Source organism: Alexandromys fortis, unplaced genomic scaffold (genome assembly GCF_014885135.2).
Source record: "Alexandromys fortis isolate MF-2015 unplaced genomic scaffold, M_Fortis_MF-2015_v1.1 scaffold_85, whole genome shotgun sequence".
Lineage (NCBI taxonomy): Eukaryota > Metazoa > Chordata > Mammalia > Rodentia > Cricetidae > Alexandromys > Alexandromys fortis.
Window position 1 is genome coordinate 2,751,863 of NW_026067975.1, and position 16,919 is coordinate 2,768,781.

At 36.7% G+C, this 16,919-nt stretch overlaps 1 protein-coding gene across 2 annotated transcripts in view; it reads right to left on the bottom strand.

Moving 5' to 3' along the window:
* Positions 1–16,919, bottom strand: part of Atr (ATR serine/threonine kinase) — a 105,814-nt gene that overhangs the window by 70,388 nt on the left and 18,507 nt on the right. For both annotated transcript variants that reach the window (XM_050157271.1, XM_050157270.1), the window contains exons 16-21: positions 15,231–15,416; positions 12,139–12,231; positions 10,037–10,167; positions 7,289–7,432; positions 4,338–4,431; positions 3,035–3,160 (exon numbers count right to left, since the gene is read on the bottom strand). In XM_050157271.1, coding sequence (XP_050013228.1) covers positions 3,035–3,160; positions 4,338–4,431; positions 7,289–7,432; positions 10,037–10,167; positions 12,139–12,231; positions 15,231–15,416 — 774 coding nt within the window. The remainder of the gene's footprint in view (positions 1–3,034; positions 3,161–4,337; positions 4,432–7,288; positions 7,433–10,036; positions 10,168–12,138; positions 12,232–15,230; positions 15,417–16,919) is intronic.

Below are 16,919 nucleotides of genomic sequence, written 5' to 3' on the forward strand. Positions count from 1 at the left end.
GTCTCTTCTGGCCTTATATTCCTCTCTCCACTCAGCCATCTCACTCCTGTCTCTACCTCCCTAGTGTTGGGATTAAAGGCGTGGGATTTCAAGTGCTGGGATCACCTTTGTATGAGCTCTGTTTCTCTTTTACACAGATTCAATCTTGTGTAGCCTAGAATGTCCTTGAACTAACAGAAATCCCTGTCTTCCTCCACCACGTCTCTGTTTAATCCTGGGATTAAAGGTGTGCACCACTACTCCCTGGCCTCTAGTGGCTTAGCTCTGCATTCTGATCTCTAGGCAAGCTTTATTTGTTAAAACACAACAATATATCACTACATTCATTTATTTGTTTATGTGTGAGAGCGTGTGTATGCACGCATGTGTGTGTGTGTATCTGTGTTTAAGTGAGTGCATATAAACTCATAGCATGCAAAGGCCAGAAGATATTGGATGTTCTCCGCTATCACTTTGTACCTATTCCTTTGAGACAAGGGGCTGAAAACCACCCCAGCAATTCTTTTCTCTCCAACTAAGAGCTGGGATTATAGGCATACATAGAATGCATGACTTGTTACATGGGTGTTGGGATCTGAACTTTGGTATCCATGATTGGAAACAAGCATTAACCAGTTAGCCATCTGTCCAGCACTCTGATTAAAATTAAAATTCTCATGCAATTTTTTTACTGAACTTGCAAATATTTGAAATTCTTAATTTAGGTTATAGTGCTAAATCTAGTTTTCTTTTACTTTTTGGTTGCTTTTAAGAAAAAACTGTCACAACTGAAGGACTTTTTTCTTTGAGACAGGTTCTCACACTGTACCTTGGGTTGGTCCTAAGCAATCTTTCTTGCTTCAGCCAGCCTTTTCAAGTTCTGGGATTAAAGTACCATGCTTGGATTTCTTTTTCACTTTCTTTATTTTGTTCTTTGTTTTTTGAGACAGAGTCTTACTATATAGCTTTGGCTGGCCTGGAACTCTCTATGCAGACAAGGCTGGCCTTGAACTCGGGAGATCCATCTGCCTCAGTCTCCTTAATGCTGGGATTATTAAAGATGTGCACCACTACACCCAGCTCCCTTCCCTTTTTTTTTTTTTTTTTTTGAGACAAGATTTCACTGTTTAGCTCTGATTGTCCTGGAACTCACTTTGTAGACCTGGGTGGCAGTCTTAAACTAACAGAAATCCATCTGCCTCTGCCTCCTGAATGCTGAGATTAAAGGCATGCACTACCACTGCCTAGCTAACACTCAGCTTTCTTCTATGTAATTTTTCTATTCATATTATTAATCCTTCATATAGGCTCTAACAATAAGCATTCTGTAATGGCTTTAAGAGTTTCGCTTTATAAACACCTGTACCAGTATAGTACAGTTAATTGTTTATAAATAAAGCACCATTTTATTTTCTCTTTTTGGTATTAGAGGTATGATTTGATAAATTTCTATAAGACTTTTAAGTCTTCCTCCTATCTTTCTTCTTTCTATTTATAACAAGGTCTTCAAAGCATGTTTTCCTCCTCCTCCCTATTCTTTTTACTTCTCCCATGGATGACTGTCTGAGACCTTAGCATCTATATACTTTCCAGTATCTTCTCTGTAGCCAGTACCCAGAAACCATTGCCAGTGTTGTTACACTGGAAGTGAAGTTCTAGATCTGGTCCTACTTCTCTTTTTATACACACTGTTCAGAATCTTCCGTTCTCAGGATCCTATCTTGTAATGATACTGAAGGGGGTGGATAGCATACTAGGATTAATGTGCTCTCCTTGTTTATTCTTTTGATGTTGGAGAGATTGAGAGTTGATTCGGGCATTCATCTTTATTCCAGGACAATCTGGAAGTCTCTAGCATTTCATTTCCAATGAATTCTTTAAAATAATTAGTAATTTATGACTTTTAAATAGAATTCTGCATCCCATCAAGGTTAATTTGAGTTTCTTACAATCTTTTTATTCTTCTGGAATTTGCCCCAAAAGATCCCTTTAATATGAGCACTACAACTAGAAATATAGAAGGAACAGAGAGAAGGATGGAAGCAGGGAAAAAGGAAAGAGAAAGAAGCCTGTAATTCTCTCACTCAAGAAGCAGAGGCAAAGTTGAGTGGTGGTGGCGCATGCCTTTAATGCCAGCACTTGGGAGACAGAGACAGGCAGATCTCTGTGAGTTTGAGGTCAGCCTGGTCTACAGAGTGAGTTCCAGGACAAGCTCCAAAGCTACAGAGAAACCCTGTCTCAAAAAACAAACAAATGAACAAAAAGCTAAGGCAAGAAAATCATGAGTTCAAGGCTATCTCTGGCTCTACTCAAAGTCTGAGGCTAGCTTGAACTACGCAAAATTAAATAAACAAAAACTAATAAAGTTAGCTCTGTCCAACTATAAAATAATAAAATTATTGACATTTCATATGACAGATATCAATGAGGTAGGTACATAAGAAGAGTCACAAACTGATAAACACTCAATTCCTTACTTAAAATGATGAAGTCGTCAAGGCTGGGAGGATGGGCCAGTGAGTGAAGAGTTTACTGTACAAGCACGAGGACCTGAGTTCAAACGTCTAACACTTGAAAAAGTGGGACATGGTTGTGTATGGCTGGAAACTGGGAACTGGGAGAGAGAGATAGGAGGATTCTAGAAGTTCAGTAGTCAGTCACCCTAGCCTAAACAGTGAGCTTCCAGGTCAGTGAGGGACTATCGTAAAGGAGGAGAGTGATAGAGAAAGACACCTGCACACATGAGAATACACCACAAATACCACACCAAAAAAAAAAAGCGCAATATTTTAAAATTCAAGATGCAGTAGTCTAAAGTACAACTATGAAATCAGGATCCTTCAAAACAGCAGAATATTCTGCAAATTTGTGAGACCGAAGCTAACGGGCATCTATCTATCTTATGTATTACTCATTTTTCAGTCAGATCTGATAGTTTAGGTAAAATAAAAGACTAATTCCACCAAATTTTTACAGTTTTCAGGCAAAAATGTCAATCTATTCTCTTTTCTTTAAGTTCCCAACACTTTTTTTGAATTATATCTCTTTAGCATACCTGATTTTTATATAAGGTTTCCTTTAAGCTGGTAAGAGCATGAATACGAACATCTACATTTTCGTGTTGAATTGCTTTCATGGACAGCTGAAGAGTGGTTTGAAGATCAGTACTCTCAGAGGTCTCCTAGACAAAGAACAGAAAGACATACTTTATTAACTATCCTAACAACCTCTGAAAGACCCGTGTTTTCTATGTAACAGTTACTATTAAAACAGCTAAACCATAACCCAACTAAAAGTTTTTCCATCCCTTTCTTTGCAAAGTCTATGCCATCAGTATTTTTTAGGGGAAATTATTTTTAGTCGAACATCTTTAGAACTAGAGATTTTCTCCCAATTGAATAAAAATGTATCTAAAATAAGTGCTTTCTGAAAATAAGTACAAGCTTTCCCTAATTTACACAGGTTGGTTACGCAATGACCTTGAACCAGATCTGTGAATTCTGTACATAATTCTACTCAATCCTTTCACAACTCAAAGTATTCTAGTTTCTATCTTGAAATTCTATGAAATCACTGTATTTTCATAATTTCATAAAGTGATACTATGATTTGTAGCACAATGTAACTGGAATCATACCACATTTTCCCCTCAGGAATGTAGAGGGTGACTTCTATTTAATGCTAATGTGTCTCTCACCTAAATAGGACGTGGTAGTGGCACATGACTTTAATTCCAGCATTTGGAATGCTAGGCAAGTAGATGAAGTATTCAAGATGAGCCTCAGCTAGGTAGTGTATTTGAAGACAGCCTCAGAGACTGTTCCAAAACAATATAAAGCAATTTTCTAAAAAAATGATAAAACTGCCCAGCCAGGTGGCGGTAGCGCATGCCTTTAATCCTAGCACTAGAGGCAGAGACAGGTGGATCTCTATGAGTTTGCAGCCAGCCTGGCCTACAGAGTGAGTTCCAGGACAAGCTCCAAAGCTAGAGAAACCCTGTCTTGAAAAAAACCAAAGTGGGGGTGGGGTGTGGAGACTTCCCTCAGTCATGGATTCATGGTATTATTATCTATTCACCAAGGTTATATTGTTCTTTTTCCCTTCCTTTGCTTTTTCTTTCTTTCTCTTTTCTTTTTTTGGAGACAGGTTTTCTCTATGTAGCCTTGGCTGTCCTGGAACTCACTCTGTAGACCAGGCCGGCCTTGAACTCACAGAGATCTACCCGCTCCTGCTTCCCAAGTGCATGAGCTACCACACCCAGCTCTGACTGTGAAGAATCTATTTTTTTCAGTATACCAGAAGTCAGGAGCAATTTTGTATTTAAGATCTTCCATACCATAAGTAAAGAAATGAAATACCTTTCTATATTCCTGGAGAACTGCTTTTATCTTTTCTAATTCTGGATGATCAGGCAAAAAATATATTTCATGAAGAAAATCTTGCACAGCATCCCTAATAGTTAGAAAGATTTGCAAGACTATGAATGTAAAGCAAAAGTTGAAGGTAAAGCTAATAAAAGTCATACTTAAAAGTTCATTGTGATTATTCACTTCAAAATAATCTTTCTGGCCATGTCTAGAGTCCCAGGTAAATTAACAATTTAAAAATTACAACTAATTAGCAATTCTACTAGAAATAAGTCAGTGAGTGGAAGAGCGATAGCTTAGCATGCAGAATGTCTGGGTTCAATCCTTAGTATTAAAAATTAAATAAATTAAACAAATAAATTAAAATATTTAATGGCAAATAACCACAGACAAAAAAAAATCATCCTTGTTAGTCTGTCACATCAGTGGCCCACAATAAAATATGCTGAAAAAGTATGCACTTATAGCCCCTTATTCTTTAACCCAGGACAGGTACAAGAATTCCTTTATTGCTAAATGAATGCAGAAGATATGCTGTGGATAGGAAAGAGCTTAAACCTGGCAGTTTCAATTTTTGTGCTCAGAAAAATACTGAGTCACCATGCAAGAACTATGTCTATCAACACGGACAAGACACACAGAGAAAAAAAGCTCTGACATTACATGGACAGGGTAGCCAAATGTGGACATAAGATAAGACCATCAGAAGAAATAACAAGCTGAACTCAGCCTAAACTACAAAATTATGAGTAAGTAAAGGAGTCCCGTTTCTTTTTTTCAAAAATAATTTATTTATTTTTATTTTATGTGCATTGGTGTGGATATAGCTCTACGTAAAGTATCAGATCTTGGAGTTACAAATAGTTGTGAGCTGACGTGTGTGCTGGGAATTGAACTCAGATCCTCTAAAAGAACAGTCAGTTCTCCCAACTGCTGAGCCACCAGCCCCGAGTTCCCTGTTTCTAAAGTACTACATTTGGAGTGATCTTTAATAGCAGAAAGTAAAAGAAATTAATCCCCAAATACAAATTTACATAAAGAATATTTTAGAGGAAAATATGCAAATAATCGTTATTGATGCTCTCTTAGTTGCTTAAATTATAATAAAAATCTTTCTAGGTTTGAATACATTTTTAATTCTAGTCTTTATTAATGTATAAAAAAATGAGAAATAGCTGGCATGTGTGCTGTTGTGTGCTAAGTCCCATGCTAGATATGGGACGAAACAATAAAAAAAAAACAGGACAATTTGTTCACTCAGGAGGTGAGAGTCTACCGGGTACCAAGTGAATGACAATTTTTTTTTAAGATTTATTTACTATGTATACAACATTCCTTCTATGTATGCTTGCATGCCAGAAGAGGGCACCAGATCTCCTTACAGATGGCTGTGAGCCACCATGTGGTTGCTAGGAATTGAACTCAGGACCTCTGGAAGAGCAGTCAGTGCTCTTAACCTCTGAACCGTCTCTCCAGACCCCAAGACAACTTTTCTTACGACATGAAAATGTCAGAAAAATTATTCTACCATCTATAACAAAAAGCATTTGAATATTTGTATAAAAACTGAAGAGATGTGAAAAGTGATGTTAGTGATTTTATTGTTTTAGCATGTAGAAAACTAAAATAAAACCATAAAAGAATTTTCAATGAATAAAAAGATATTAATCTTCTCTTCTGTGTTTTCATGCCTGAATGGTTACCAGGATAATTTAAAGGAATGGCAACAAAATATGGGTGGGCAGGTGTGTAGTACTTAAATCTTAACTTTTCAGAAGAATTAGTTAAGTAACAGGTAAAAAGCTTACAAATGTGTTGGAAAATATTTTAGGTTAAGAAGCAGCCTTAGTGAAAATTTAAGTGCAGATAAAGTGTGATCTCTTCTGTCACTAGTCCACATTTGCTACAGCCTCCTGCTATAGTAATCAGTGGGACTGGAAAGTCAGCAGAAAAAAAATTTAAGCAATAAGATGTGTCCACCTTTAAAGGTCAAGCCAACCAATTTGCAACTCAATAGTTAGAAGATAGAGAACCAGGGGACATGTTGAAATAATACATTTAAAGAAATGTTCTTTTAAAGTAACAGAAATGCAAAAAAAAAAAAAAGTCTAAAGTAGGGGAGGCTGATTTAAAGGTTAATGCAATGAAACAATAAGGAATTCCAAGTAACTAAGGTGTGGTACAGAAAGTGGTAAGTATCCCTCCTAACCTTTCTCAGGGTACTTGACTTAGTTAAGAAGAAAGGTAAAATTACCTTTTCCAACTGAAAATCAGTGAAAAAAATTTAATTTCTGATCTATTAGCCAATGAGTTTCAAACATTTATAATAGAAATAACACCCACTAAAAATTCATATGTAGTAGTAATTACATACTAATAATTTTAATTTATTCAAGGACTCTACATTTTAAAATAGTAACTCCACACTATCAAAATAATACCAATACTTTGAGACATAAAAATATATTTGAGAATATTTTAGGGTTGGAGAGCTTGATAATTTGGTAAAGCACTTGCTGTGTAAGCATGACGACCTGATGGGATCTCAAGTAATCACAGAAAAGCATTCCTGTAATCCCAGAGCCAAAGAAGCAAAGAGAAGGATCCTTGAGGCTTTTCTGACTAGCTAGACTACACAAATCAGTCAGGTTTTAAAAACCACTTTATCTCAAAAAATAAGATGATGCCATTTAATCCTAGCACTCAGACGCAGAAGCAGGTACATCTCTGCAAGTGTGTGGCCATCCAGATCTATATAGTGAATTCCAGAAAAGCCAGAGCTACATAGTGAGACCCTATTTCAAATAATCAAACAAACAACAAAAACAACAACAACAAAAATAAGGTAGAGAATGATTGAAGAAGATACCCAACGTCACTTCTGGTTTCAAAAAGTCCATGAACACAAATAACTATTTTATGCTTAATTTTAGTTACAATACCTGTTTTCAATGATGAGGTAGTGAAAGATAGCAGCAGTTTCTCTTGGCTGCATGTGTATGAGAGGTAACAAAGCTACTATGACATGACTGAGCAGGGGCCCCAGGTAAACATGATCCAGGCAACGAACAAAGCAGTCCCATGCTCTAAGTGAAAAACAAAAATTAATTAAAAATATTTTTATATTTGTAAAATAGCATCAATTAGTTGTTAGCTGAATAATTATATATATGTATATATATATATATATATTCATATACATACAAGAGATTAAAGTAGCTTTTGATATAAAGATCAATATGAGCCGGGCGGTGGTGGTGCACACCTTTAATCCCAGCACTGGGGAGGCAGAGGCAAGCGGATCTCTGTGAGTTTGAGGCCAGCCTGGTCTACAAGGGCTAGTTCCAGGACAGGCTCCAAAGCTACAGAGAAATCCTGTCTCAAAAAACCAAATAAATAAATAAATAAATAAATAAATAAATAAATAAATAAATAATCAATTTGTATATACAAACACACACATAAAATGATCTCTAAGTAATAGTAAGTCAAACAAAACTTAAAAACGTCAAACAAACAAAAACCAAGGTGAAAACAGTATTTTGGGCAAGATCATTTAAAAAGAAAACTTGAATGTTAGGTATTTATACATTTGCTTACACAGATAATCCATAAGGATAATACAACTTAAAAAGAGTTTGTTTGTTTTTTTAAATTTTTCGAGACAGGGTTTCTCCGTAGCTTTTTGGTTCCTGTCCTGGAACTAGCTCTCGTAGACCAGGCTGGCCTCGAACTCACAGAGATCCGCCTGCCTCTGCCTCCCGAGTGCTGGGATTAAAGGCACGCGCCACCACCGCCCGGCTTTAAAAAGAGTTTTTAACTTCACAATGCTGTACATACTTTTAGAAGAAACTGTTGATGTGGTGATGCACATCTCTAATCTTAGCACTTGCAGAATAACAGAGTTCAAGAACAACTGGGGCTATGTTAAAGGCTCAAAAAAAATTAAAAGTGGAAGTGAAATCTCATCTTTTCATGAACTAATAATATGGCACAATTATACTGGGCAGTGATAGCAACCCACAGTTTCTAGTGAAAGGTTTCATTTTACCATGGGGTGAATAATGGATATTGTACTTAGTAGCATACTTCTGTGTTGAATAGATTGTTGTTTTATTACAACAATACAAATTCTAAACGGTACCAGAATCACGGCATGAATCATTGTTGTGACACACCTGACCACTGAGTTTTGGGGAGGAGTGTGGTGACATTTGAGCTTTGGGCTAGAAAGCTGTTGAGTGCTCAGAGTACAGAGTTCTGTGGGAGCTTGGAACGTAAGTATGCTGAGAGCAATGCAGATGAAGGAGGCCTAACTTACTGAGACCGTTTGATATTTTGAATTAAGAATCTGTAGCTCTGGTCAGTGGGACTTAAGAATCCACTATAAGAAGAAACAAGCACCACTGAAGTGAAACCTTTGTTTAATAACAGGTTCAACTGATTCTGGTTAGTTGGAGCTGAGAATTAGCACTGAATAAAACAAAGATAAGCACCCTTGTAGATCATAAGTCTGGGAATATTTTCTTAGGGCCAGCACAAAGAACCTGTGGTCCAAGGGTCCAAGACTGCATCTCATGCTGGCAGCTGAACTTGGGTAGTGAAAGAGTCACCCATGAGGTACTTGTTTTGAAGGAATAAAGGAGTCATGTGGCAGGGTTAGGATCCCTGAAAAGAGCCCAGTAGAGGCTACTAGTGAAAGTGCAGTCCAATTGCAGCAGAGACCCCAGCATTTTTAGGGCTGTCAGTACCATGGACAACTATGAGGACAACAGCAACTGTGAAGTGGAGCTGACCAGATCAAAGATGAAAAGGTGAAAATGTTGTGAGTGGCAGAGACAGAGGAATATGACTGTCTAAACTACATGAAGCATAGAAGAGCATGAGTTAAGGCTAGACACTGGATACTGAGTTATTTATACTGTTGAGAATTTGGCTTTGATTTATTCAGATTGTGACTGTACATAAGTGTGTAACATATTTTTGATTTTATAGAAGCCCACTGTTAAGAGACTTTGGAATTTTAGAGAGATTTAAATGTTTTACAGAAATTAAACTTTTAAAGTTAGAATTTAAATTTTAAAATTGGAATCCTAAAGACTGGAACTTTTAAAAAGTTAGACTGTTTTATATGTGACATTAACCATACCACAAGGTTATGACTTAATAAGTGATGTGTTTGTGTGTTGTTGAACGAAGCGGCTAGCTGTGTACATGGAAACTGTATTCTTTTAAACACTGCTTGGCCCATTAGTTCCAGCCTCTTATTGGCTAGCTCTTACATATTGATCTAACCCATTTCTAATAATCTGTGTAGCCCAAGAGGTGGCTTACCAGGGAAGATCTTAACCTGCGGCTGTGTCAGGTGGGAGAATCATGGCGACTCCTGACTCGGCTTCTTTCTCCCAGCATTTTGTTCTGTTTACTCCACCCACCTAAAGGTTGGCCTATCAAATGGGCCTAGGCAGTTTCTTTATTAATTAACCAATGAAAGCAACAGATTAGAAAGAAATCACTCCCACATCAGTGTGTCAAGTTGACAAGGGGTCAATTGTACTGGCTAGTTTAATGTCAACTTGATGCATAAACTATAGTTATTTAGGAAGAAAGCACCAGATCAGTCTGTGGTAAGAACTCATTAGTGTTTTCTAGAAATACAAGAAAACATATCAACTAAGACAGTCACTTACCTGCAACATAATTCAGGAAAATCATCCTTGAATCTAAGGCCAGTTCTCAGTGTGGTCATCATTTTTACTCTCACAGAACTAACATGTTTGGGTCCCATCAACTTCATCAAAGACATCAAACTACTCAAGGCCTACAAAAAAATTAGTAGTTAAAAACAGAACTTAGAAACAAGATGCCAGAACTTAAAAGTTATTTATAAAATTTAAACAGATTGCTTAACAATGGACAGTAATGGTTTTAATGATCATAAATTCAAGATGTTCTGAATTTAACACAATAAACAGCTGCTGGATATACTTAGAATAGAAACAGAATGAGGACTGCATCAATAATTCTAGGTTCTAATGAATGAGTAAAGAAAGTCTCCAATCAATCTTATGTATGTACTTAGAAGTTAATATTTCTGTGTTTAAACACATCATGTTCAAAAGCAATTTAGGAGAAAAGGGTTTATTTGGCTTATGCTTCCACATCACTGTTCATCATTGAAGGGAGTCAGGACAGTAACTCAAAACAGGGCAGGAACCTGGAGGCAGGTTCTGAAGCAGAGGCCATGAGGGGTGCCTGATCTTTTGAAGGTATTTTCTAAATTGAGGCTCCCTCCTCTCCAATGATTCTACCTTGTGTCAAGTTGACATAATGGTGGTGCACGCCTTTAATCCCAGCAGTCGGGAGGCAGAGGCAGGCGGATCTCTGTGAGTTCGAGACCAGCCTGGTCTACAGAGCTAGTTCCAGGACAGGCTCCAAAGCCACAGAGAANAGAAACCCTGTCTCGAAAAAAAAAAAAAAAAAAAAAAAAAACAAAAACAAAACTAGTAACACATGTATCTAAACATGTAAGCTCTTTATAGTTTATAGCATTAAAATTCCAATTTCCTTAAAGTCATTTATTCTCTCATTTGGCATAAATGTTTTGTGGGAAGCCATATAGATGGAACTGAAGTTACTGAAAACTTACTAGTTAACACTGAAATAACAGGCACTGACTTAAAATTTATAGCAAATTTTTCTATGTCTTACATGGATCCTTAAAGTTATCAGAAGGGAAGAGTATACTAAAATAAAAGCTGCAACTGGGCTAGCAAGATGACTCCCAAGGTAAAGACTTTGCTGCCAAGCCTATAACTAAGTTCTAGCCCTAGGATCCATATAGTGGGAGGAGTGTACTAACTACTGCATATTGTCCCCTGGCCTCTACATGAGCACTGTTGCACACTAATGTTAACACACATGCACACTAAAAACAGAAATACCAACATCAGACCCAGGTGAACCATAAAATTAAATTATACAACAGATGTTCAAGCTCTCAGTTACTACTGTTTTATGTCTTCCACTGGGTTAGATATCATGATAGTATGGGCCTGCAGCCATTAGTATTATTATTACCTGACAAGTATAAAGCTAGATGAACAAGGTGACCGTCATAATCCCAGCACACAGGAGGCCGAGGCAGGAAGACTACTATAAATTCAAAGGCACCCTGAGCTCTAACAACAAACACATAAAGTTAACTTGGGTGAAACAGGGTTTCTCTGTGGTTTTGGAGCCATTCCTGGCACTAGCTCTTGTAGACCAGGCTGGTCTCAAACTCACAGAGATCCGCCTGCCTCTGCCTCCCAAGTGCTGGGATTAAAGGCAGGTGAATGTTCTTTGAATCTAGAATCAAGCTGTGACTGAAGTTACATTATCTTTGTATTTAGTTACAGAGCCGACAAATTCTTCAGACCAGTTTAAGTTGGGTTTCCTATTTGTCATCGTCAGTGAAAGCTGGGATAGTTTCTATTTTTACAATGTCTAAAAAACAAATATTTGATATTCAGTGATAAATATCAAACATTTGGTTGCTTCCCTATTTTGACAATCTCACACGTAGGCTTGGTTAGAGCTCATTATGTAGCCCACACTGGCATCGAACTCTCAGATATTCTTTCAGCTTCTGTCTTCCACATGCTGAAATTACAGGGTGAGCTACCACACCCAGCTTGTTCAATGACTTTTTATATTTGAATGTTTGTAACCAGAAACAGAACTTATGTTCCCTGAATATTCAATATAAATTTTATTCTAGCCTCCTTTGATTTCAGATACCACTACTTACCATTTTCTTATCTTCAATGCCAACACTGGAGCTCAGTAACTGCATATTAAAAAAGGCCAGAATGCCCAACAATTTTGGTTGCAAATAATCAGCCTATGGATTGAAAAAAAAAGATATTATATGTTTTATATATAAAGTATCTCTCTTCTTTCCCTCTGAATTGGAGATTTATTACAGAACTCCTACTGGGCAGCTTTCTACCAATGAACTGTATCAGGCACATAAAACAGCTAGTGAAAGGTGGTAACTGAAACATGTTCCAAGGTAGCAAAGCTTACTGTTGAGGCGGCTGATTCAGGTTCTTTTGGGGTTATAGTCCCTGATGAGTGCAGAAGAGGAAGACTCTACTAGTGTACAGTGAGCAGGAGTTAGGTATCTATGCTACATGTCTTTTTAGCATACAGAAACTTACCAAGCAAAGAAACTGGGGCTTGTTTTTCAAGCTCCAATTCACCTTTTGGTTTTTGAACTTTTTTTTTAAATCATCAATAATTTTTTTTTAGGTTAGCCAAGTATTGGGTTTAATCACAGCATCTCCATAATATGTATTTTGTAAATTTCTTATTTGGATTGAAATTAAACTTTAGCATAATAAACCACAATTTCCTAATTATATGGTTCTAGTCTATGTTTTTAAATGAAATATAGGTATAGGTGGTACTCAAATCTACATAAATATTCAAATTTTAAAGTCCCTGTCATCCAGACAAATAGTACTTTAGTATGTATATCTGCCATTCAGCAAATATATGTGTTTCTATTCTATTATGCTAGGTAATGTGTTTAAGATAAACACTAATACACAAGGCAAATTAGTAGGAGGCACTGAATAATTTCACACATAAATATGGTGTAATAAGGGCTATAAGAAAATAAACATGAACATGTGGTAGAAACTGGAAAAATGAATTTAGTTAGGGGTGATAAGAAAACTTTGAAGAATGAGAAACATCTAGGAAATTATTATTATAAGTACAGAGACCATCTAAAGTCAACAGTTACAAATTTTAAAAAACAAAGCAAATAGAGCTAAAGCAGTGAAAGGGAGAGTTTAACAAAGGGAGGGTGGAAAGGCACACTGCCACATATGGTCTTACAGATTTACTGTGAAGAGCTTATACATTATTTTCAGGCAAATGGGTAGATAATGGTATAAAATACCATTGCCCAAATCAGGGAAGATTTGGGGAAACAAGTCAGGGAAGAATAATAAAAACTTCTTTGGAGTCTAGGGTTCCACCTAGATAGCTCAACATAAGGCAGTTGCTATGGTAGATGACAACCTGACACGGGCTAAGGTCGTCTGAGAGGAGGTAATCTCAAGAAAACACTTCCATTAGAGTGGGCTGTGAGCAAGCATGTAGGCCATTTTATTTTTTTAAAACGATTGATGAGGTAGGGCCCATCTACTGTGGGTGGAGCCACCCCTGGTCTGGTGGTCTTGGGTTCTATGAGAAAGCAGGCTGAGCAAGCCATGGGGAACAAGCAAGTAAGCAGGCACTCTTACATCTGCATCAGCTCCTGCCTCCAAGATCCTGTCCTGCTTGAGTTCCTGTCCTGATTTCCTATGAAGAACTGTAAATAAATGCTTTCCTCCCCAAGTTTCTTTATGATGTTTCATCATGTCAGAGGTAACAACCCTAACTAAGATACTTGCCTAACATGTACAAAGCTCTAGGTTCGATCCCCAGTACTGCAAACTGGATTCCTTGAAATTCCCTTTGAGAACATATAGTGGTATATTATTTGTGTTTTAATAAATAAAGTTTGCCTGAAGATCAGTGCAAAGCTGCCACCTAGACAGTCATACAGGCCAGGCAGTGGTGGCACATGCCTTTAATCCCAGCAGCCACACCAATTAGTCACTGAGGCTGGATGATGGTGGTGCATGCCTTTAAACCCAGCACTAGAGAGGAATATAAGACAGGAGGAGACAGGTATCAATCTCAATCTGAGGATTAGTAGATAGGATCACCTTTTTTTTTTTTTTGTCTGATCCTTGTTAGAGGTAAGAGCTCTCTAGTGGTTTGGCTGTGTTGCTTTTCTGATCTTCAGCTGGAACCCCAATATCTTTCTCTGGGTTTTTATTTGTGCAACAAGAACTAGCACGATTCACTAAATATATTTTCAGATAAACATTTTTGTCCATGCCATCTATTTCCTTCTAGGATCCAACCCATATAAACCCCAAAGTTCAAAGTTCACAGTTTAAAAGTTAGAACTGACACATAAACAATGGAATCACCAAAATCATCCTATCAAAGCAAGGGATCAAATGAGATTACGATGAGAGGGTGGAGCCAATTACATTATTCCAAATCATTCCAATACAAAAAGAATAAAGCTGAAAAATAAAGAGAAAAGAGAATGCTGTATGCCTTGGCACAGGCCTGTAATCCCAGAACTCAGCAACTAGAGGCAGAAAGATAGGGGTTTCAAGGCCATTCTCAAGTATGTAGTGACTTTGAGGTAAACCTGGATTTTATGAGATCCTGTCTTAGATCATGTAACATGTAAGCCAACAACAACAAAAGCAGAACACATAAAAAAGGAAAACACATCTTTCTTTTACCCTAACAATGGATTTAATTTAGCTTGCTTCATCAAGAATTAGCTCCAAGAAGAAACAAGATGAGGGGAAAAGCTGTAAATACATTTTAATGCATATTTGGCAACTAGGGAAGAGAAATAAACCTTGTTTACTTAAATGAAAATATAAATCATGCCAGGTGTGGTGCTGTATGCCTTTAATCCTAACACCCAAAGGGAGATCTCTGAGAGTTTGAGGCCAGTTAGGTCTACAAAGTGAGTTCTAGGTCAGCCAGGGTTATATAGGGAGACCTCTAAAGGAGGGGGGGGAGGGACTTAGGAAAAAATAAAATGCTAAGAATCACCTGGAAATCCACATTTTCAAGATATATATACAGCTTACATTTCTGTGACTATTCAACTTTAACCTTTTCTAAAAGAAAGATCTCAATTAAAACTACAGAGAAATTAGAAAATAGGGGTGACGAGTTTCTCAGCTTCTTAAGTAGGCTACAAAATGGGCAAAAACAAAAAACAAACAAAAAAAAAACCAAGTACCTTACCATCAGTTCAGGTGATGTGATATCTCGTGGTCCCTGATATGGATCATCACTAGATGCAAATGAGGCAAGTATTGACAAACCGTTGAAAACCTGTTGATAATGTTCTCCAATACGTAGCAATAATTCATTGTGCAATCCTTGAAAATCTTGTCTTAAGAGACTCCCCAGCTCAATTTCTGTTTCATTCTAAAGATATTAAAAATTATTTTTCTCATATTAGCATCTAAAAATAAGTACACTGATTTTTAACATGTTATTTGTAAATCAAGAGCTCTAGATAAGATAGCATAGCTTACTAACAGAACTAAGAAAAGACATTGGCAAAGAATTCTAATCTTGTTCTTTTCTGATAGGTCTCCCATGAGCTGTATGTAATGAAGAAAAGTGACCAGACTTAATTTTGAAAAAACTGGAAAAAGCCCCATGTTTGCCTAAAGTCTTTTTACACCAGCAACACAGTATTCACAGATGCATAAACCCTGTGACCGTGCTACACAACAGGCTTTTCATCAGAATGTTGGAGTTTAAATTCTAGTTGTCATTTATAGGTTGTCCTGTACTTTGGACAAGTTAGCTAATCTAACCCCTCACTGCCTTAGTACTATCATCTGTAAAGAGAACAATGGTTGAACATTTCTAATTAAAACCCAAATACCAATTCTTTTGTACACTGTCATGATACCAGAAGCAGAATTGTTTATACTTGACTTTATTTAATTGGTTGCAGTAAAAATGTAGGCACCTTGAAAATATTTTATGAAAATTGTACTTTTTTCTTTTCTTTTTTTGATTTTCAAGACAAGGTTTCTCTATATAACAGCATTAGCTGTCCTGAAACTCACTTTGTAGACCAGGCTGGCCTCTAACTCATAGAGATCCACATATCTCTACCTCCCAAGTGCTGGGATTAAAGGCTGGGCTGTACATTTAAGATATGTATAAAACATGAATGAATTCTGTGTCTAGACTTTGGTCTCATCCTCAAGATATCTCATTATGTATATGCAAATATTTCAAAATGCAAAAAAAAAAAGAAAAATCTGAAATCTAGTCTTAAGCATTTTTGTGTAAAAAATAAGATGTACAAGAAATAAGACCTCTATCTTGTCAAATATCTGAAATGACCCGGATGTATGTGGACAGAGAAGCTTCTGACATAAAGTATATAATCCATAAATATTATCATTCTGTCTCCATAACATACGGTTAAATTCTTGAGATAAATGAAAACAAATTGATAGTCATTAGTTCTCAAGTGAAAAAGAGATCTGCTGTCCTCTTAGAGAAAAATAAAATTAAGGTTTTCTATTCACACAGTCTTATATTCCTCAAAGACATCGTTAATGTAAAATAAAAAAAGCCCAAGCTACAATTTTAAGCTTAAAAACTAGCAAGACATACAAACCTAACAGTCTACACCCATGTGGGTACTGAGAACTGAACCCAGGTCTTCTACTAGAACAGTGCTGTTAACTACTAAGTCATCTCTCCAGACCCACTAAATTATTATTTAAAAAGTAGGAAAAATTATAATCAAATTATAATCAGAGTAGCAAGTAACTAAACCAAATACAGGCATAGAGTTAAATGTAGTTGTCTCTTCCTATAACTACTTGTATATTATGAGGTAACTTATAACTGTAATCAGTTTCAAATTACTAAAATAATGTACCTAATCCATGAAAGGAT